Source organism: Pseudoliparis swirei, chromosome 24 (genome assembly GCF_029220125.1).
Source record: "Pseudoliparis swirei isolate HS2019 ecotype Mariana Trench chromosome 24, NWPU_hadal_v1, whole genome shotgun sequence".
Lineage (NCBI taxonomy): Eukaryota > Metazoa > Chordata > Actinopteri > Perciformes > Liparidae > Pseudoliparis > Pseudoliparis swirei.
This window is the reverse complement of record NC_079411.1, coordinates 13,866,858-13,890,979: the sequence shown is the minus strand read 5'-3', so window position 1 is coordinate 13,890,979 and position 24,122 is coordinate 13,866,858. Positions and strand designations below refer to the sequence as shown.

The 24,122-nt window shown below is 40.4% G+C and overlaps 1 protein-coding gene across 1 annotated transcript in view; it reads right to left on the bottom strand.

The window, feature by feature from the left end:
• The window catches only part of LOC130189983 (VPS10 domain-containing receptor SorCS1), a 187,953-nt gene that overhangs the window by 80,196 nt on the left and 83,635 nt on the right, over positions 1-24,122 (bottom strand). The window contains exons 2-3 of the mRNA XM_056409055.1: positions 19,112-19,179; positions 8,438-8,537 (exon numbers count right to left, since the gene is read on the bottom strand). Of these exons, the coding sequence (XP_056265030.1) occupies positions 8,438-8,537; positions 19,112-19,179 (168 nt within the window). The remainder of the gene's footprint in view (positions 1-8,437; positions 8,538-19,111; positions 19,180-24,122) is intronic.

Sequence of the window (24,122 nt, the reverse complement as noted above, 5' to 3'; positions counted from 1 at the left end):
GTTCTTTATTTTCTGCAATGCAATTAAAAAAACAAAAATGTCATGCATTCTGGATTCATTACAAATCAACTGAAATATTGCAAGCCTTTTATTCTTTTAATATTGCTGATTATGGCTTACAGCTTAAGAAAACTCAAATATCCTATCTCTAAATATTAGAATATCATGAAAAAGTATACTAGTAGGGTATTAAACAAATCACTTGAATTGTCTAATTAACTCGAAACACCTGCAAGGGTTTCCTGAGCCTTGACAAACACTCTGTTATAAATCTTTTTTTTTACTTGGTCTGAGGAAATATTAAAATTTTATGAGATAGGATTTTAGAGTTTTCTTAAGCTGTAAGCCATAATCAGCAATATTAAAAGAATAAAAGGCTTGCAATATTTCAGTTGATTTGTAATGAATCCAGAATGCATGACATTTTTGTTTTTTTAATTGCATTACAGAAAATAAAGAACTTCATCACAATATTCTAATTTTCTGAGACAGTCCTGTATATGCTTAGTCTGGGACACCCTGACAATAACAATGCTGCTATGAGATATAAGGGGAGGCTGGCAGTCTTCCTAATGAGTTAACTGTACCCATCAAGTGCCAGACAGGCCTGTGTGTCCATGTGAAACCATGCAAACTTAGTAAACCGTCCACATCGACAACACCTCGCAAATCACATCACTCTCGCTACATCTCCCATGAATATTCATGCCACACACTGGCTATGTGCTATTGTGGCTCTGAAGTGGAGGACACAGACAATAAAGATCTGATGCACATATTCATAATCGTTACTTCTCTTTTCCCCACTGCCTCGTTCACCATATCGACCAGGTGATTTTCAAACTGTTTGATCAGTCTTACTCAACGCAACTCCTGTCTCTTGATCGGAGTGTTTAAGTTCAGCCTAATTGAACGCTGCTTGACATTTGCGCTCGCCGAGGCTCCTGCCAGACCTGCCAAACAGCAGCATGTCATGTTTCTGCCCGTGGGATAATTGGGTTTCCATCTCGGCTACAGCGAGCTAGCTTCCCCTCATGGCAGTACATAGGTTAGAAGGCGTGCCAATTGTGTTTGAAAACACAGAGCTACAGATTCATTACTTGTGGATGAACAGAGACAAGACCAACAAGATGCATTTAGATAATTAACCAGCAGTATTCCCTCTTCAGAGATGCTGATCCGTGTTGAGCTACTGCAATAATAAATTATTCACAGTGATCATTCATAAATAACACCACAGCATATGCCATTTTGTGGATATCTTTATGCTGAACACTTTATGTTAGCATGAGCTACTGCTTTTGGAGGAGGAGGAGGGGGGGGGGGTTCAGGTTCCTTATCCAGTGTCAGAGGAAGTGGTAAAGGCAAGTAAAATAGTATTGATGGAATCCCACTGCTCACCTAGTGATTCCCATCCCATCTTCTTTACAGCACTTGTTCTCTCTCCCTCTTCTGTCTCTGTGTCTCACACTCTGTCAGCCGGTCTCCGATTCACTGTCCAGATGTATTTGTGTCTCCCCTCCACTGTCGCTTGTGTCTTCTCCTGGGGTCAGGGACTCTCTCGCCTCTCTGCTCGACGCAGCCATTTGGAGATTGTGCCTCAGGGCTGACAGATGTTGTGTTCCCTCGCTCCCACCCACCCCCACCCCCCAACCACCACCACAAACAAAACCATCCTCCGTGAGCTTGTCCTCGATTGCGTTACCAGTGCTGCGTGCGTGGCGTGTTGCAGTCAGCAACGCGCGGCTGATTCACTGCGATTCACTGGGCATGCATTGTGTTCTTAAAAAAGCTGTCGGACATAGAGACACTTCACCTCCCTTTGCCCGGCTTCAGTTCCTTCTACGCTGTCCAGTTACAGGACGGGTTGATGGAATGTTGTTCCTGCACCAGGTGGCATTGCCACATCCGGCGTGATGTAATGATTCCTGACCTGTTTTCACGGGAGGTGAAGTGTCTCTTTGTCCGCCAGCTTTTTAGGTCATGCATATATAGTTTAAAATAAGTCATCATATTTTCAATATATTATATTTTGTGAGTATAATCTGAATCTGCAATGTAAGTCATCACCAACTGCTGTATCGTGTGAAAGGATGTTGTACATTTTCGAATAAATGGGAATTGCAGTACAATATTTTTCCTCTGAACCAACTTTTTCTCAGGGTTCTATTATGTCATTTGATGGCCACAGGCACATGCTGTCATGCTTCACTTTTCATCCTGTCTATTTAGTATTGACACTGGTAGAAAAAAATACTCAAAACGTTTTTGCTGACGATAAATTATTAACTAGTTGAAAATACCACAGAATAAAAGTCCTGCATTCTAATGTTTACTTCAAGTGAAGAGTGAAAGATGCATTATCAGCACAATGTAGTAAAATGCACACAGCGTCTGTTCAAGGTGGAATTGTATTTTGTAATGTCTATGTCTATAATAAATGGTGAATGGACCTGTACTTGTATAGCGTTTTCTAGTCTTCCGACTACATGTGTGCACATACATGGAATTATATAATATATATAGAATCTTTGATCAGGACTTGATCAGGACTCAAAAAGATGCAGACAAAATAGTTCACGCGTTTGTTACTTCTAGACTAGATTACTGCAATTCCTTATAATAAGTCTCTTAGGTCCCTCCAGTTGATCCAGAATGCTGCAGCTCGTATTCTCACTAAAACTAAGAAAAGAGTTCACATCACTCCTGCACTAGCTGCTCTGCACTGGCTCCCTGTAAAATCAAGAATCACTTTTAAAATCCTTCTCTTGACCTGCAAAGCCTTGATTGGTGATGCTCCATCATATCTTAAGGAGATTGTAGTACCATATTGCCCCACTAGAGAGCTGCGCTCACTAAATGGGGGCCCCTAGATATGCTGCTACAGTCTTTTGGGCTGCTGGGGGACATTTAAGGATACACTGAGCACCTATCTTCTCTTCTCTCCTCTCTCTTCTTATGGATACATTTACATCCTCCTGTCATGGCCCTGCTAAATCCCCCCAAGATAAATATAAAAAGACATTAAAGACAACAGAGTAGCAACAGGTATGTACAATATAATAAATTGGGGGTGTTAGTGCAGAAAGGTGGTGATAGTGCAAGTCACGCAGATGAGGTGACTGATTAATTATTCATCAAAGTGACGGCCAGTGGAAAGAAGCTCTTCCTGTGTCTGGTGGTTTTGGCGTACAGGGCTCTGTAGCGGCTACAAGGAGGAGTTGGAACAGCTTGTGTTCGGGGTGTAAAGGTCTGCAGTGTAACACCCTGTTCTGTTTCTCCTGTGTTCCGTGTCTCTGTCTCCTCTGTGTCTTCTCTGTCTTAATTGTTTAATTCCCTGCACCTGCCCTCAGCCACTCTTGTCTCGTTACTGTCTGATGTCGTACACCTGTGTTTCCCCCCCCCCTATATATTGTGTCAGTCTTTCCCGTGTCTCCTGTCGGATTGTAGTCTATAGTTCTGTGTCCTTTTCCCGGCTTCCTGTCTGTGTTCCTCGTTCTGCCTATTGACCCTGCCTGCCCTGAACCTGGATTCTCTGCCTGCCCCTTTTGGACCTTGTTTTTTTGAAAACTGTTTTGCCTCATTAAAGAGTGCTTTTTGTTAATTATTCATATTGCGTCCAGCCTGTCACTCTGCGCCTGAGCCTCACCCCGACATGCAGTATCTTTCCACAATGCTATCCTGTAGTACACGCGTAGCTGAGTTCAACCCATTCTGAACAGGCACGTCTTCAACGGCCACTGCACTAGTTGACAAAATTATGAATGGAAGTTTTTCAGGTGTTTAAGTTTAAATGTTTGGCACATTTACATTTGCGCACTGAAAGGAATGTCTATGCAACTGGTTAGATTAACCTATCAACATGTGTTTGACTTTGTGTGAAAATATTCAATTGTACTTTTGAGCAAACATAAAAAACATGTTATATTACCAAAGTTACTCTGTGATCTCTATGAGCAATGTTTTCAGACATTTAAAAACATTAGAATATTTGAAAACGTCTTTTTGTGCACTTTTACACTGCAAATCATTTTTTATATTTATATATTTTTTTGTCGGTAGATTTGTTTTCCAGGATGGTCAAAATGTTCTTCTGAAAGGCTTTTTCACAGTGGGAATGTGTTCTTGTCGTAATAGGAAAAGGTATTCTTGTTAGCAGGTCATGATGGGTTTGTTATGTTTTCGGTTTTCTAGTGAGAGTGAGCCAGCAACGGTGGCTTTCATTGTGAAGGAGCCACAGGAAACACAGGTATATCATCGCAGATAATTAAGATCAAAATGTTTCTCCAAAACAAGACATGTCATTTATTTTGTACGTTTATTCGACAATGAATCGACTAAATGTCTAGTTTTACAGAGTTGTTAAGTTTAACTCTTGTGCTTTCAATCACTCATTGAGTGTAAATAAATCCCCATGTTGCACTGTCCAAATGTGTGGGACCAGAATAGTCTGTCTCTTATTGACTTAGTGTTTCCCTTCTGTCAATCAATTCCGTTTCAGCACTATGGACAGCGCCGCACCCTCTCACACACACCTCTTTCGCAACAAACAGAACTGCCTCCTCCTGGCACCGGGCCTGGAGAAAATGGATGGAACACTTTTTATTATAAAAAGCATTCCCATGCCAAGTCTAGAAGACAAATAGTTTAGATTGATGTCTCAGCTCTTTTCTTTGGTGTAGAAAGATTGGAAGCCAATCTCGCAAATGACAATATGGATCAATGAGCAACAATCAGCCAACTGTAAGCACGACTTGACCTCATGGAACATTTCCAAGCAAAGGCAAATATTGTAAACCAGTCAAGATCATGTAAAAAAGCCTAATAAGAGATTCAATTCAATTCAGTTTATTTTATATAGCCCAATATCACAAATTACAAATTTGCCTCAGAGGGCTTTACAATCTGTACACATACGACATCCCTGTCCCAGGACCTCACATCGGATCACAGGTTCGTTGGCCATACTTTGAGGATGAATATACATGATGCCTAACCTTCTGTACAGTGACGCTCACCACTACTGCAGAGAAAGGCCTTAAAGTAATATTATATGAAGTATTTATGTTTGAAATTCATCTCAGCGTTTGCATCATACGTCCTTGGACACCTTCTTGTTTTCTAATGGATTCTGTTTGTCTTTCTGGGAGACTTTTTTTTGTCATCGCCATTTTGAGGACAGTTCAAGGATATGAAATATTAAAGTTTACTTTTAAGTTGGAGCTTGTATCCAGAAGTGAAACAATAGAGCCTTTGAAGCTCGACAGTGGGAGGAGCACCATCTGAGGTGAATTCATATTCCACCCACCTGCCTGTCGTCGACGTTTGAGCCGCACAAGGACGTAATTGTTTTTGAGCGCCATGCAGGCAAACTCATGCACACAGATGAGGAGGCAAACACACACAATTACAATTGAGGCCTTTTGCCGGGAAAACATTTGAGGCCAGAAATTGTTGTTTTAGTCAATACGTTCTTGAGAAAAAGCAGAAGTGTATTCCTCAAAGAGAACTCACAGACTAAAGAGTGTAAAGTATCAGAGACTGAATCCATCTGTCACTCATATACTTCCTCTGAAAAATTCCTCTTTGTTTTCAAACCATTAGAGGCATTACCCATTTGGAGGAGTGTCAGTTTTTTTGTGTTTTTTTTTTTTACCAGCACTCACAATCCCCAGCCATTTACTGTAATAATGTGCTCTCACACAAAATCTCAGACTAAAAACCCAGAATCATTTTCTCTAATGTTCACTTGAGATGCATTCTCTCATGTACGGGCTCAGTGTGAAGCCACAGTATGAAAATTGATGTAATTGCAGTGCTGTCAGACTGTTTTCTCCATGGGTGACCCCTGGGCCATCGCTCTACTTTTTTTGCTTTGTCACTCACCTCTCCACCACCATTCTTTCGGTTTATTTGCTGTCTCTTTCCCCCCCTATTCTCTCTCTCTCGCTCTCCCCCGCTCGCCTCTGTGTGCCGTTCCTCTCCTCCTCTGTTCTAGATTCTCCAGTGCTTCACTCCCTCTATAACCTGCAGCCACAGAGGCCTGATTTTCTTCCACTTGAGAGAAGAGAGGGGCTTTTGTCCGCCACTAGCAGCAGTCACATGGCGACATGAGAGTGACTAACCTGCCGTCCCCGCTACCCTCCCTCTCCAACATGCGAGCTCTGTGCTTGGAATGAACTGCATGTGGGTGGAAGAACAGAGATTGTGTGTGCGAGTATGTATTTGAGAGAAAGAACGTTTGTTTACAAATCAGTTTTTATCTGAATTATGTAACTTTGTGTTTAATTTGAGCCACACCGGGACAGCAATCTCTTTCCGCCGTTTGGACTCACGTTTCATTCGGGGATGAAACATTGCAACTGTTGGATGGATTTGCTGCACATATTCATTGTTGACACTAAATAAAAGCTGGTACCAGGAGTTCCCAAATGTGTCCATGCCATGGATGACCAAACAGCATATATTCAATTATATTCAGTTCAATTCAGTTTATTTTATATAGCCCAATATCAGGGTTATACTTATTATTTTGGGTCCAAATAAGAATGGAAATTATAGACCTGTTTTTTTGGAGGAATAACCAGCTCCATGATGTGAATGAAACGTGATTCATTTGAGAGTTAGTAGCATAGTAAAAGCCGTGTTTGTTGCTGAGCAACCTGGATCTCAGCAATAAAGAACGTTTGGAAGAATTATTTTTTGATACATTCATTCTTATTTCATCTCATCAAGCGATGACACCGGTGATGGTGAGGAAACCGATACATCGACCATCCCCCTTTCAGGCATTTCTTCTTCTGCATTATCAAATGGGAACCAAGCCCATTTCAAAATTCATATATTTGATTATTCTGGTCTGAGAAGTGTGGAACTGCGCCATAGAAAGGGGAAGAGGTGTCGAGATGTCACTGAGAGCACCAGGTGAATGTATGTGGCAAGATGTTTTGTTTCACAGCTGAAAACACTATTTAGGGTTTAATAGAGAACTAACCATCCATTTACAACTCAATAACTGTTTACACAAACAACATAAAACAGGGGGGTTGTGTTCCATCTCAAGTAGTTAGCGTTTAGAGATTGACTGACTTGTGAGTCAGAGATGTCCTAAAATGAAAACCGTTCAGAGGATAAACACCTGATCTAGGTTTTTCTCTGCTGCTCTCCCACCACTAAGGATGTGGATCCATAAGGTTTTATTGATACTCCTCCTCTGATTGGTTCAGTTCTTCATCGAAACTCTTATCGGTTCTTTTTCATGTTCTTGTTAAAGTTACAGAATTAATATTTTGTATATAACTAAAGACATGTTCCAAACAGCAAAGTCACGATACCTATACTATATCTGGGAGAGGGGAGGGCTGAGAGACTATGGACGGAGCAGATTGAAATAGGTTTCACTTTTGTTTGCATGTTTGTTAATCAGCTGTACTGAGAAAGTATTGGGTTTTTACTCACTGATGTTTTCTTGTATTTTATTGTAACACGCTTAGTTAGTGTGGTAATAAGTTATCTCTTTACCTGGCTCACTTCACAGTCTCCACCATGACCTCTCTGCTCGCTGACTTCACTTTGTGTGCATGCATGTGTCTGTGTGTGCGTATGTAGGTGTGTGTGTGAGTGTGTGTGTGTAACATTAGTTGAAGAGACTTAAACTTGCATTCTTGCAAATGTCTGATTCTATAGAAACCTGTAAGATGATGACCCTACTTCTCACTGTATGTGTTACCTCAATAAACATTGTGATTGTCAGGACCACTTAAGTCCAAAGAAAACTTTTATTTCTAGTTGCAGTCAATTATATTTGTCGATATATCTCTGTTCCACAAGCATGTGCTTGATTGTGAAAAGCCTCAGGCAGGAAGAACAGCATCAAAGCCCCCCAGAAGGTAGAGAACAGAGCCGGCCTAAGTAACAACATAATTACATTAAGTCTGACACAGCATGAGGATGAGGAGCTGAGGTTTAGGCGGGTTGCAAAAGCAGCTTGCAGAGGAAGCAGCAAGGCCTCCTGCCATGGCCCTGCTGATGAACCCCCTCCCCCGCTTCCTCTCTTCCTCCTTCTGTTCCATGGATTGTAGAAATCTGGATCGTGGTCCATGCCTACTAATTATTAATACATTTCAGTCATACTCATTGAATGTGTTGGTCTATCTGTAGGGTTTGTAAAACCCTCTGAGGCAAATTTGTCATTTTTGATTTTGGGCTTTACAAAAAAAACTGAATTGATGTCCAGTTTTATTTTCTGTCTTTGTGTTCAATACACCTCAATGACATTGCAGAGGGACAGAGTGAGAGACATGAATCAAACCATGAGTCATGTCTGTATTTGATTTTGCACATTTAGTATCAGACTAACCGTGAAGAAGAAAACAAAAGTAACAAACACAATCAAAACAGCTTTCAAAATCAAAAGGAAATAAAAGTAGAACAATACCTTTCTCTTGTTGTTGGGGCTCACGTACAAATAACTGAGTATTGTCTTCAATCCCACTTTGTCGTTCAGCTTCTGGTACGTTGCTCCGTAGTCAGTTGACCTGAAATTTAATCAGAAAGGTTGGATGAAAACTTGATGAATTACTTGCAATTAAAAGTCTCCCTTGAGATTTCCGTGAGCGAGGGGAAAGAGCACTGACGTAATTAAATCCCTTTTGTGTTCAACGCAGCGACACGGATCCCAGAAGGAGAACAGTGGCCACCTCGTTGTGGTTACTGCCGGGGGACTTCAGCTGCTGGCTTTTTAATGCACATAAACAAACAGTTGCTTCCTCCAGATGTCCATTATCATTGTGATTTACTAATAGCAATGCAATCACTAATTCTTAAACTTAAACCGAGAACATCTATTCAGTCTCACACATCCTCAGCAGCTGTTCTTCTTTCATCTGTTTCCTCTGGGATCGCCAAAGCAGACCCCCGGTGTGGAAAACAGATTTTAGGATCCATTTAATTGGATACAGGTGTTATGCAGGACACCCCTCCTGATGCAGCACAAAAGGGCTGCAAGGTGAAGTGCAGAGGACTGACAGAGGATGGACTCAAAAGCAGACAGACAATGGCAGCAGGCGGATAATAAACCGACATGGCAGAAAAGTGAGCAACTAAAAAAAAAAAAAAAAAAATGACAAATGCCAAACAAAACAGAATCAGGTAAAGAAAAAAGAAAGAAGGGACAACTGCACAAACGACACAAGGAGGAAATGTAGCAGACTAACCAACAGACAAAAGACAAGACTATAAATACACAATAAACTCATCAGACAACAAGACAGAGGGGGGCAGACACGAGGGCGGGCTGAACACTGGAGCAAACACAGGGGAACAGAGCCTGGCGGACGAGACGGTTACACAGGTGATCCAAATGAAAAAAAGAGGGAAACCACAAAGACAGGAAATACACAGGACACAAGAGTAAGGGAACTTCAAAATAAAACAGGAAATACACTAAACCACAACCAAGATCGTGACACAATAGGCCAATCCAAAGCCTTTGCCCAGCTGACTTTTTACACATCACCATGAACATTGAGGATACCTTGAACAGCACACTTTTGAAAGTCTGCCTTTCGAAGAGAAACATCTTGTTGCCCACCTGCTTTAAACCAAACCACTGGCATAAATAACCAGATTTAACATGGGGCAGTTCTCAATAAAAACATCTTAGCATGCTTGTCAGAGAAGGTTGTCTTGCCTCCATGTGTGTGTTATTCAGATGGGGAGGAACATTTCAGCATCTCAGGCATTTTCCTGGGAGGATTACCAAATACGGCAGCAGCAGGACGACGCAGTGAAATGGACACCGCAAACATAGCGACCCAAACTGACAGCACAGAGATTCATTAAGCCGTACAACAGCAAGTTGAGGAGAACTCGTATGTTACCAGTCAGGTACCAGCTGTGTGAAATATGTGAAAATAAGGACGTACAAAAGAGAGAAATATGCGAAAAGAAGACGTTTCAAACCTAATCTGTGGAACCGAAATGGAAACGATGAAGCCACGCTTTAGTGAAACTTTTCAGAGAAAATGTATATGTGTATATGTTCTGAATATGTGTCATAACATCACATCCCTCTCACACAGTGTCTACGGTTACAAACAGGCTACCGCCATTACGTTTAGTCATGGAACCCTTTGGCTTTTCATTTCGGCCCCGGGTCACCAGGTGAGAGCAGCCACAGCCAGCCAGCATATTAGAAATTGTCTGCATAATGAATGCCTATTAAACTGTAAAAATGATCTGTTAAGATGTTTTTCCCCCCATAATATATTGCTGCGGTCCAGGTTGCTGAGTTCCATAAGTTCCCTTAAATTACCCTGAAAATTGAGTGGAGAGGCGATATGGTCTTGTAATACTGTGATACAATATTAACACCGCAATCGAAAGAAGAAGAAAAAGAACATTAATTAGGCACATGCAAGTTATATGCCCCTCCCCTATGTCCCAGTAATACAAAGAAAGGCCAATGAAGAAGTTTTCAGAGTTTTGAAAGGAAGACTTGACTGGTCTGACCATAATTTCTATGAACAGCTATTTGCTTATGAATGCCAAATCTGTAATCCGTTGTGAGAGTAGAATTTACCAATCAGGTGTGAGCAGGCTTTGGTTGCATGCAGGTAAACAATCTGTGTGGAAAGTAAAAGAGGCAAAATGCATTGGCTGTCGCCTGATGATGACTTTGCATTTTTTTCGGGCTAAAAAACATTCAATGATTGTAAACTGGCAACTTGCGAAACAATCCAGTCATAGACATCATCTATAAACCCACAATATTGAATGTTGCCCCCAGAGGCTAAATTGAAAAGTGTTAATCTCGATAGCTAATTGTTATGAAGGGAGAATCTTTCTACACTTACCCGTTTACATTTTGTTGGCTTTGGAATAATCATAGGGCGTGGCTTCTTTGACTGACAGGTGGGTGTTGCCTCATGTCACTCGCTGCTGTCTGATTGGCTGCTTCACCCGTTGCCTCAGCTCCACCAACAACCCACCTATTTGCCTATCTCTGGAGTAAGGATGTGTTGTCACTGACAAGATGGGGACGGCTTCAGCAAATTAACCTTCAGCTTCTCAACAGAAAACAAAAAGTAACTTCACGTAGACTATGTCCATATTTTTACAATCTATTAGTAAAATATATTTAATGAATAATTAACACATGATATGTAGACTTATGTAAAAAACAAACAGCTTTACTAAAGCTGCTGGAAAGTGTGTGACCTTGCATGCGTGACCTTGTGAATGTCACTATTCTCGATGGTTTGTAGTATGTAACCTGGCAGAATAAAACGAACCAGTTTGATGAACACACAGTGGATTCTAGCCTGGAGCTAATTGTCCAATAATTTGCTGGTGGATCCTTGTGCATTAATTTACATCTTCAAAGGAGGGGCTACAGATACAGTGCACACGTCTGTCGTGCTGCCTTCAGATTGCCACTTACATAAGCGCCAGTCTTAAAAGCAGCTGTGGATGACAGATACTGCTAACAATCACTCATTAATCTGCATAAACTAAATGGTTATTAAAATAACGGAATGTCTTTTGAAAGTTTAATGTGGCTGTAAATGCATGCAATACAAAAGGTGTTCTGTGTTTAAACTGATTGAAAAGATGTGTTTAAAAATATTTGTCACAGGAAACGATGTGCTAAAGCCCTCGAAAACGATTGTGGCGCTTTATAACAAAGTTTTAAATTTAAATCGTGCGTGTGTATATTCATTGATTATAAAGAAATGGATATTGATAATAAATAAAATACTTTGAGAAGGTGTGATGGGATTAAGATAAAACGGAGAATACTGTGTCACATTTCTCTCTCTCTCTCTCTCTCTCTCTCTGTCTCTCTTTGCCACATGCTTCTTTCATCCCAAAACACAAGTAAACTATTTTCAGTTTACCACTACAACTATAAACCAAGAGCATGAATGAGTGCTGAAATATTACAATTTTGGTCAAAACTCTAATGCAAAATGTGTATTTGATTGAAATTCAGCATTTCAGACTGTCTCTGAAAGTTGGAACGACTTATCTGAGTTGGCAGGTCTAATTTGTTTTGAGTGGTCTGAGACTGAATCGGCTCCCCAAGCTGTTCTAATTTCATATGAAGATATCATGCAAATTTCAAAAATGCAGCAAAGACACCGTAGAACGCCTCGTGTGACTTCAAATGAAGCAATCACTCTCTATCGATTGATGTTTTCCTTCTCTCCACCTTCTCTCAGAGTAGCTGTTGAATCCAGGGTAAAGTTCTTGTTTGAAGGGTTCTGAAGGAGTTTACTGAGAGCTTCACGCTTGAAGTTTACAGCCATGAAAATACGGAAATATTCTTGGCACGCTGGCAATTTTGTCTCATTTACCCGCCCTTAGAGATTTAGCCCAAGTAATCTTCTGTAACATATCACATTGGAATAAAATATTCTTATAGTTTGCATAATTTAAGTAAATTCACGTGAAAATTCATGTTTTGCCTAGGAGGATAGAATGAAAATGATCCCGTTTCCCCCCATAACCTGGTGTTCTATTTATATGGACTAGTACCATACTTTGCCATTAGTATGACGTCATCAGGTTATCGATCTGCTCCTCAGTGGTGCCTCTCACTTGATCTATGGGCTAATGAATTATTTTTAGTGTCACAGCAACTTTCAACATGAACCAATAAAACAGCCCAACCCGAGCAGATAAACCCCCCACCCCCGAGATGATGGTAGTTACATTTAATGGAAAATGACAGTTTCTCAAGGACGATGATTTGGAGTGAAACTTGTCTGCCTTGCTGCTGGCTTTTCAAAGGCTATTTAGTGGTTATGTGTGGGCGTGAAGAGCTCTGAGCGACCGCACTGCTGTGAATTCATCTGTTTTGCGGATGTTGGCTACACGGGGGCCGTAGGTGAGCCAATGCTGTTCACTGACCACATGTTGAATTAAACAAGGGGGAGTAACTGAACCATTGTACGAGGACACAATAAGGGTATCAGTCATATTACAGGGATAACGCTCACTGAGGAAAATGAAATCAAAAGCCCATTATGCCTTTCTAATTTCTGAGAAAATGATGTCTCATGACTTAACAGGCTTATTACCTTCACATTGAAAATGCGGAAGGTTATGTTTTGATCGCCGTATATTTATTACCTTTGCATTGAAAATGCCGGAAGGTTATGTTTTGATCGCCGTGTATTTATTTATTTATTTATTAATTTATGTATTAATTTATGTATTTATTTATTTATTTGTATGCGTGTTATTCGCAAAACTCAAAAAGTATTGAACCGAATCACATGAAATTTGGTGGGATGATTGTTTATTATCCGGGGACCAGTTGATTAGATTGTGGGATCGATCGGGTCAAAGGTCAAGGTCAAAGGTCATGAACAGGTCAAATCTTCTTGAATCACATGGAATTTGGTGGGATGATTGGTTATTATCCGGGGACCATTTGATTAGATTTTGGGATCAATCGGGTCAAAGGTCAAGGTCAAGGTCATGGAAAGGTCAACATCTTTTTTTTACCATAGCACGATACATTTTTGTCAAATTGGCATGCAACTAATGCTAAAATGTTCATAATTCAATGCCCAATCTTGTGATATGCGAAGGTATGCGCTCTACCGAGTGCCCATTCTAGTTTATTTATGTATTTATATGCGTGTTACTCGCATAACTCAAAAAGTATTAAACCGAATCACATGAAATTTGGTGGGATGATTGGTTATTATCCGGGGACCATTTGATTAGATTTTGGAATTGATTGGGTCAAAGGTCAAGGTCATGAAAAGGTCAAACTCTTCTTGAATCGCATGAAATTTGGTGGGATGATCGGATATTATCCGGGGACCATTTGATTAGATTTTGGGATCGATCGGGTCAAAGGTCAAGGTCATGAAAAGGTCAACTCTTCTTTTTACCATAGCGCGGTCAATTTCTATCCAATTGGCATGCAAGCAACTAATGCCACAATGTTCATAATACAATACCCAATCTTGTGATATGCGAAGGTATGCGCTCTACCGAGTGCCCGTTCTAGTTAGATACTGTTTCAATTATGACGCACAGGATCTACTATACATTGATGGGTAGCAACTACACAGCTTTTACATTTTCCGTGAGGGTTTGATTAATCATGGTCCAGGGGATGAGAGCTGCATGCATCTCAGGGTAGTTTACATGAGGTCACTCTTTGGAGGGCAGAAAACACCAACAGCTCCATTTGAGGCAGGAAACTCTCAGCAAGCTCAGAGTGTTTCTGCTGAGTAACAGGCTAATTCTCAAAGCTCCATGAGACAAGAGTGTCATTTGAAACTGTAAGGATAAGGATGAAGAGAAGAACATCCCAAAATATCAGGATGTGTGTTTATGCAACAACTTTTATAGATTTTTAGAACTTCATTTATTACCAGCCGTGACTGTAGCACTTTCATCTGCTCAATGTGAGCCCGGGTTGGCATGACGGAAATTTACAGTTGTGTACATGAGTTTAAAATGAATACAAAGATGGATGGGGTCTGAGCAAAGGTGCTGGAAGTAGGGGGGTGTAAATTGGGGAAGGGACCCCCCACACTCATGACCCAGATTGCCATGTGGCCGGTGTATTCCAAGAATGAGTGTTTTCTCATCAAGCTAGCCAATTTGAATCCATATGGGCATTTAAATGCATTTTAATTATTTGTATGTAACTTAACTACCTAACTCACCTCCAATTTACCTCAGACTGAGCATACCTTTTGAAATCTGCTACCCAACCTAACACGTTGTGTCAGGTTTGGACTGTTTTGTTCTTCAAAGCTTTTGGCAAGGGTTGGGTCTTGTTGTTCATAACTGTTTTGCATTGACCTAATAAGCTACTCAAGGATGAAGCAAAGACAATATATCGCCATAGTTTAGTTCTGAAATGTGGCAGTGTACATGGGGATCAATTTGTTTGGGATTGTTGACTAAAAGAAACAGTCAGATGCAGCTTGCCAGAGGGAGTCATGGACGCTTAAAGTGGTTTGACATAATTTGACCAAATTGCACAGTGTGTGCACAGTAGACGAGTGCAGGCCTAAGCTTAAACACTGTTGGCCTTCCTCCTTAAATCACATCCCTCCGCAAACATGTCAGTTCTGCTGAAACCGAAACTGACAAAATATATAATAGACAAAAAGAATCAATTTCACTCATTGATTTGGACTAGCCAGTCAGACTTTGGCTTGTGAAAGCCCCCTAACAGGCTACAGAGTCAGTTCAGGTTTTCATGTTAGGTATTTACACAAGTGACTATAAACTTGTAAAGGTTGACAGACGTGTGCATGCTCACATTGCTCCACGTGATTTCTAGGTCTACACATTTCAAGCTGTTACCTCATGCTGCTATTTGGGGCTAAACTAGGCAGATATGCCTAGTTAAACTTTAAACTCCCCCTGAGGAGTGTTGGATTTCTTGCAGACCAATTGGTCTTCTAAATTGCAATTATTAGTCGCTTTGCTTCTCTGTCTATCTTCATGGTTGTAAATGATCTCTTTCCTCTTTCAAAATGTATATCAACTGTTGTCTCACTGTTGTCTTTCTGTCAATCTGTCTACTTTTCCTCATGCATCCATCCATCACTAGAAGTCCTTTTTCTCAAGGCATCAAGATGTATAATTACTTGAATAAAACAGCAGTAGAAGATACATCATTACAGGGTAATGTTATGTAGGAACTTTATCAGAGTCAGAGCTGTGGCCTCAATTGTCTCTGTAATAGGCAAGAGCAATCATATAATGCTACATTTAATGACATTTAGGTGGAAAATGATTGGACACAACTCTTTGGACAGCTGCAAAATCATAATATGTTTTTTTCCAATTTCCCATTTTCCAAAGAATTTGACATATGTGATAATCTTACTGGGCATATACCTGTTGTCTCCTCAACTTGTTAAACAACTCAGTTCCATTTTTTTCCTGATAGGAAACATCTTTGTTGAATTGCATATTTTTTTAGAGGGTGTGTGTTTAAGCTACGTGAACTAGATTTGCATAAATATCGGCAGCAGGATGAAACGGGGTCTTTCCAATGTTCCTAAGATGTATATGAGACATAATGGCGACATAGGACAAAGGGTCCTGTGTTGCCCCAACCCGTTCTCATTCCCAACTTGTCATTAGTGGACAAGTTAAAAATGGGTTACATAGGACACTGGAAACATAGAACCGAGGAACATAGAACCTTGGAAAAAAAGTCCCTGGAAACATTGGACCTTGTGAACATATGACCCGTGAAAATAGAAAACAGGAAACATAGAACCCTGGCAAAATAGAACCTGGGCAACATTAGACCGAGAGATCTTGGAAACACAGGATACTGGGAAAATATAACCTTATGAACATAGGATCCTGGGAGGATAGAACTTTGGGAAGATAAGACAATGGGAACAAATAATATAGGATATATAGAATATAGGACCCTGGGGACCCTAGTGACCCTAGGGACATGGGACCCAGGGAACATAGAACCATGGGTAGATAGCATGCAGACCCCCGCATTGCAATGCTCATGATTCTGCCCTTCATGTTAGAGTGAGACAGAGCTAAAGAGACAGCTGTAGGAGTTGTGCAAGAAGGCAGGACAACGTAGCATCCATAGAGATTCAGGTAAATTGACCCAATGATTTATTTAAAGCTGAAAAAACTAATTACTTTATTATTAACCATGGATCAAACATGTTTGTGAAAGGAGTCACTTGCAGAGGAACCCACACACAATTGTGTGGGTTCAAAGATCTTTCAAGCAGTCAGGTAATTGTCTTGGTTTTACTGCCCAGAAGTGTTTGATTAATATACTGTTGGATTCACTCTCGCTGCTCTCATCATTTTCATCTTTAGAAAGAGTTCACAGCCAGCAATCTCTGAGAAACCAACTGTATGCTACCAGCACAGCACCAAAAGACGGCTTGTTAGCAACTAGCTGGTGAGCAAAGTGGAGCATTAGGCAGCTAAATAGCTAGAAACCAAAAACAGTGACGAAAAGAGTGATCATTCGTATTTCAATTTGTCCAGTGGACACAAACACAACTACGAATGAATGCCAACGTTTCTCTTTGCTGTTTTCATGTGTAAATGTGCCACTGTTGATTGGTTCACCTCCGACACCTTTAGATTTCCATGTTGTCAACCCAAGCAACCAAAACCAAAAAAACAACCAATACAGGAATAATAACACTTCTACATATTAATTACTAGAACCCTGTATCGTATTTTAGCCAGTTATTGTGTCAGCATTTCGTCCTCACTAATGTTTATTTTGCTGAATACGGATTGATCAGGTTAATGTTTGTCATATATATTTTGTCGATTCCTTTTTCTTTCTTTTTTACACCAATTACAAAAGTGTGTGTAAATGTATTGCCTGACAGCTTAATATTAACTTTGGAAACAGGAATTTAATATTCAGACATTCAGGAACCTTTCATTGAAATAATTAAGCTGGCAAGTATTAACATTAATATACAGTTCATGGAAAGATTTTACCTTTCATATGCTGAGGACTACTTCATCTCGACAGCAGTAAAAAATGGATGGAACTGAGTCTCTACGAAGTAATGAGGGGTAATTAACTCAATGCCCTGACCTTACCGTCAGTTATCCCTGCACTCAATGTTATCACATAGACATCATATGAAAACAGTATCAACTGAATTCACAGATGTTAACTAATATTACCTCAACACACTCACTGACAGTCTAATGACTGTGAAATGTGCAGCATGATCTAGTTTCAGCCCTCCGTTGATGCTTCATGATGCTTATACCAAGTGAAACAGTAAGATCCAAGATGCCATGTGTTTAGGGGTGAACCATTACATCAAATGGAAATCATCTAGATGACGCATGGATTTTGTGCATCTGTGTCTCTCTCACAATTATGTTAGACATATCTGATATGTTTTCAAAGTTTGGGATCTCTACTAGAATTTAAAACATTAGCAAGTTTGAATGAAACTTGCAAGACAGAACCAGCTTGAATCTAGTGAGCATTTGGAGGTCACATTGTAAGTTTCTTAACTTTTCAGTTTTCATTTTCTGCATAGTCTGTATGTCTTATGGTTTTAAGTTGTTTGTTTTTTCCCACTTACTTTCAGACACATTTTCATTGATCTTACGTAACATGACATTAACATTCGATTCAAAAGGTCACATAGCCGCAAATCACAAGTATTCAAACAGGTCTACTGGTATTTAAGGTCAATTTGAAAAACATATCATTCAAATTTGAATGTGACAACTATTATGACAAAACAATCTGATTTTGTAAACATCCCTCACAAAGTAGATTTTTGTCTCATTTGGACAATACAATACATTCAGTTATTACAAGCAATTTGCAGATGGCTGTAATAAAAAAAACATTGAATGTGTTTTCAGCAAGTTTGAGAATTGTTCTAGTTTAAAACATGTAGGGAGATTAAACACCATTAGGCTGAACTCCTTCCTCAATCCTTCAGATTAATTTTCATGTCATTAATCTTTATTCATCCTTGTTCCTCCTACTTATTTTCTTATAGATAACTGCTCATGTCTGTGGTGTGACAGTTCATAGACGACAATAAAAAATGAAAAAATCCATATGATTATTACTTGGGCAGATATTTTTTGGTATGAATTTCTTTCTTAAAGACATTAATGCAGCTACATTGCTCCCTAACAGGCATCTACCAAAGTTACAACAGGATCGAGTCAGAACTGGCGCTCTAAGCAAGGCTATGCTGAGTTCAAGGCTGGTCAAGGTAATTTACTGGATAACTTTGCAAGCTCCAGTCACGTTGATTAGTGGCTTTCATGTGAGGGATTTCTGGTGCCCACAGACATTAAACTGATTGAAGACATACGGCGACTCAAACTTGCCATTTGAAAGATCTCTTTTAGACTGTTGCCTTTTTCTCAAGCTTTGGAAGATTTTTTTTTAATTCCCATTATGAGAACTATTAGCATGCGTTATCCCTGAGAGCAGTGCTGGGAGCAGTTCAAACCACAGGAATAAAAATATCAGAAATATATAAAGCCATCCCCTCTGACCAATTTGTCGTGCCCAACTCCTAACTGCTCTAGGCTTTTCTAGAAATGTCATGTAGTGCGATAAGCTTACCTCCATAATGAACTCTCAGTCACACTGTTGAGGTTGAAGTCAAAGAGTTTGGTCAGCATCAAAATCACCTGCAGAAAAAGACAAGGACAGTCAATACACAGGCCTATCGCTCGGATGTCTGGTGAGCAAGTTAAACCGTTCCACGGCAGAATCGACAAACGGCTGTCCAACAGAATATACCCTTGTAATTATCAAGGTAGTTTGGTCTTTCAAAAACCTTTCTGCTATAACGTAATTGTCAGACACAACCATCGATTGCTTTAAAATATGTCCGCTTAATTTTTTAAGGAGCGGTCATCACTCTATTTAGACCCCAGAAAAAAAATATGCATAATGCATATTGTTAATATAATTTTAATTATGTAAGGTACTGGTGTGTTCAAGTTCCTGCAAGTTCAGAATAACATCACATAGCAGAGGGAATATGTGTCTGATAAGAAATATTATGTCTGCTCCTCAAAAGTTTAGGTACGCGCTTCACACAAACGCAACATTCACACTTGTTATCATGTTGTTACAATGAGAGAGGGGGATGAGGCCATGGGAGGGCCCCGTGTGAGGAGGGGTGGGGAGATGGAGCAGCAGAGCGCCAATCCAAGGTCAGGATGACGTGATGAAATGTGGGTGCTTAGAGGGCCGTACTCGGCTTGAGGTGACAGTTGTTTTGGGCTTCAACCTGTGTTTGGAGAGAGGACTTCGGTGTAATTGCAATCGCAGCAAGCTTGTATTTTACTTATGATCAGTGAATACATTTTCCTGTTGAAAGGGAGAGAACGAGAAAAGGTTGTTGGCTGAATTATTCCGTGAACTCTACCAGGCATCCAATTCTTATACACGCTTTCACTATCAACGTCTCTGAACCAGAAAGGTGTTGCAAGAATACGTTTTGCATCAGCCGAGTATCACACAAGCAGAAACACACAATGCCACGTGTTTAAAAATGTGAATAGATAAGGTTAGGTTAAAAGGAAACAAAACTACCTGTTTAATTTAAAATAATGTAACAACTATCTACCGTGAATACATATCGGCCACCCTTATCAGATGTGAATAGGCATCACATCGTAGCATAAGTAGTTTTTCCTGGCCTCCAAACAGGAACCTGAATCTTTCTCGCCACAAGTTTGTAAACCAAATGGTTCGGGCTGGGTATTGTCTTACTTTATGGTTATGTGTTTCAATGGTCCGTTTTCTGTCAAAATGTTTCCAGAAAAAATGCAAATGAAAATATAAATGTCCATTTATATCCACTTAAGTCATGTGCATATTAGAGTCGAGCACATCAACATGGAAGCGATGGGACTGCAGAATAAGGCCAGGACATGATTTTAAAAAGCGTAATTGACATCAGAACAGTGGAAAATATTCATAAAATCATTATGGAAATAATATTTTTTTCATCCCTCCAAACTGATCTGATGTTTACATCTAACTATCTCTTCAGTGGAGCTGGGTGATGGATTATTTTTTATTTATGGTTATGTCTTTGTGACAGATGCAAACTGAACGCATCAATACGATGCAAATATCACAATGTTCATATCCTAATTCGCAACAACCGTCACTAGAAGGGGCTTTATGAAACTAGGAGAGACATTCAGGTAAAGAGGAAAGACAGGATACGGCGAGATTCAGTAAAGCAAATGTTACGATCAGAACAAACTGTCTGAGCAAAGGATTCTTTGCAGAAGGGAACCTTACAGTTCCCACTTGAAGCTGCTCTGGTGGATCAGATGCAACTATGTCATCTTTTGATATATGTGTTTAAAGATTTAATAAAATCACAAGATGTTGGGGAGATTTTTAAGGCCCAATTGTAAAGATCCTTAATGTATCTAAATGCGGACTGTTGGCCAAGGACCAGACAGCCGAACCATAGGACAACATATTCATTCAACTCATCCACTTCATGATTACTTGTCACATTTTCTGTATCAACCTTCCACCTCAGTCAAAAATATAGATTTTCTTGCAATATTTTTTCCAATCCCACTCAATGTCTTCCGCCTCAGGATGAATACCAAGATAACCAAAACAGGGATTTATGCATCTCGGTGCATAGCTAACTTCAGTGGATCATAACATGTAGGAATCATTCTGCAGATGCTCAAGTTCAAAATAAAACCAAACACCAACGAACAAGACTTTGAGGGGTTGAGACAAAGAGCAAAGCAGAGCATAGTCTCAAACTTAGATACAGATATGATGAAATGTGGAACACCAAACCATAAGCCCTCCTCAAAATGATCTGATAGATCCGCATTCCCATAACAACACAAAGAGAAAAGTAATGAAGACTTCTCTCACCTCTTCTGCTGCCATATACACTGTACATGTGTGAATGTATAAGCGTACCTGAGAAACCTCAGGAAGTCAGATGGTTTTGCAGAGGTGTTTCAAGTTTCAAGTTTCAAGTTTCAAAAGAATAAGAATGAGAATAAACACACTTTTTGAGACTATATATATATATACACTGTACCAGTGATCCATGAATGAGTTGCATTAGGGAATTATCTTTGGTTTTCTGTGAGCAAATGATACAAATAACTGTGACAATGCACAGGCCGTCTAGTGATGTCGACAAAGACGAGACCTTCAAAGATCAATACCAAGACCGGTATCGAGTTCTGCAAATCACAGCCTGTATATATAACATAAATAACACTTAATATCTGTAGAAATCTGAGCAAAATCACTCAGCTTCAATCTTCCAGCCATTGAATGAAAAAATCTGAGAATATCCTGTAAATCAAGAAAATAGTGTTGCTACCTTTGGTAGCAGCTGTCAGTGTGCTGTCCTTTTCCTGTTCTGGGTCTAATGACGCCCTTCTCTATTCTCTATAACTGACCCAAGGCCATTTTGGTTTGGCGGTCTATCTGGGGAACCTTTAGTTTGAAGTTAAACTGACCAGTTGGCTTTGATTATTTTAGTTCACTGATAATTTTCAGGCAAAGGAAAAATACATTTTCTTTCAATATTCTGATGTTTAGTCTCTGCGTTTTAATGTTGTTGCAAAATGTGTTTTGAGTGTGATTTGACTTTGTTAGCTGGATGTGTTTTAGAAAAAGAGCTGCCATATGGAACCTCTAACTGCCATTCCGCTGTGCTTTCTCATATTATGTACCTTAATTATTTTTTTATTTTATGACAACACTGTGTAAGACGAGGTTTTAGCGTTTCTCTTTGCCAGAATGAAAGTCCCCACCAGATGTCTACACCTACTCCACTCTGTAAGTTTCTGAAAGCTCCAATGACATCTCGCCATGTGATCCCCTACTAATTGTTTCAAACTCATTACTTTATTATATCAAATTGATTCCAAACACTTCACTTTAAATACTCCTTATGCCGTTAACACCCTCAAGGTACAAAAGATGAGAGAAAATGGGTCAGACAAAGTTTTGAGGGAAAAACAGAAGCAGAAACATCTAATTTTGCTTTGAGCGTAACAGAAGTAAAGCAGCACGGAAACCCACAATCTATTTACTTTGTGACTGGAGGTGTATTTGAAAAGAATAAAGAAGAATAAGGAATATAAATCTTAACAGAGAACACTACAGATTGAATTTGATAGTGTCCTTTTTAACAGTTGTGCACTGCTCTTATATCTCTTTCTCATGAGTGATGCTTCATTTTGATAACACTGTGTCCCCACAGATACGTTGCTGTGACTTTGACAGTTTTCTGATGAGCCCATATGCATTGTGGATAACTTGCAGCACAATGGTCTGGTGATATGGCGTGGGCGAAGAGAAACTGCCAATGGAGAAACATCTGTTCCCATAAGACATCGCTTGTGATGTGCCGCTCCAGCCTTATCTCTCCATCTTAGCCATCGGGGGAAGTGCATGGAGTGAAATAAAAAAACGGAGTCCAGACGATTTGTACTTGTTGCCTTGAAGTTGTGCGCCACTCTGTGCACGGCCAATATCCAACTGTTTCCCTTTGGCCCTGGCTGCCTTTTGATACCTCCGCCGCCTGTTATCGAGGCTGCAGCCCAGCCACTGGATGACTTGTGTGACTTTGTGAAACAGTTCTCCCACAGTGGGGTTCTGGAGAGTACACGCAAAACAGATGCACACTTGGGTAGTGGAATTACATTGCGAGGTTGGGGCTCATGTGATGAAGCTTATTCACATCTGCAGCCCCGAGAAGCACTCGGAATGTGCGGAGCAGTCGTCCGGTGGGCGGCCGGCGGGGTTTTAAAGTGTTGTTGAGGCACGTGTTGTTGAAAATAACCACGAGGACTAACAAAGGGCATTAAGAGTAATTTAGGAAGGAGCTGGGCATTTTCAGTGTGGGGAGAATTATTCTGGGGAATGAATAACCGTAAATGTCCGAACGAGACGTTTGCATGCTAATGACTGACCAAGTCCGTTTAGCTTCCCAGCTGGAGGCTGAATTCACACTCGCACCACGCAGCTTCTCTTTCTCTCTATCCCCTCACTTTCTTTTGACCCACCCCTCCCATTATTTATTTTCTCTATTTCAACACCCCTTTATCCTGCAATTCAATGTGTATGAGATAGAGAGAGAGAGCTAGAGATGGAGTTGGCGGGGGGTTGGAAGGTGAGGGTAATGGAGCAATTATGTTTTCAGCATCTCCAAGTCACTCTGCGTGTGTTTGTGAATCAGCATATCCGTCGGGGTGAAGATGAGGGAGCAGTTTTTACAACCCTGAGCTTTCCTTCCTTCGCGGCCTCTATGTGTGTGTGTGTGTGTGTGTGTTTATGTGTGTGTGTGTGTGTGTGTGTGTGTGTGTGTGTGTGCGCTGTGAGAGGCGGTGCTCTGGCTCCGGATTCTGGTGAAAGTCCTTTGAAACGCCGAAGTACACGCTGGGTGACTTGGCTTCATTAGATGAAGGGCATTGTGCGTACGGGCCCTTCTGTCTGCCACATATGGAGACTATGTCGGCAGTCATCAGTGAGGGATTCGGTCAGTTGGGCTCCCACTGGAAAGTGCATATGCTCCATCACTGACCGTGCCAATTAGGCCTGTGGGCTTCTCCTC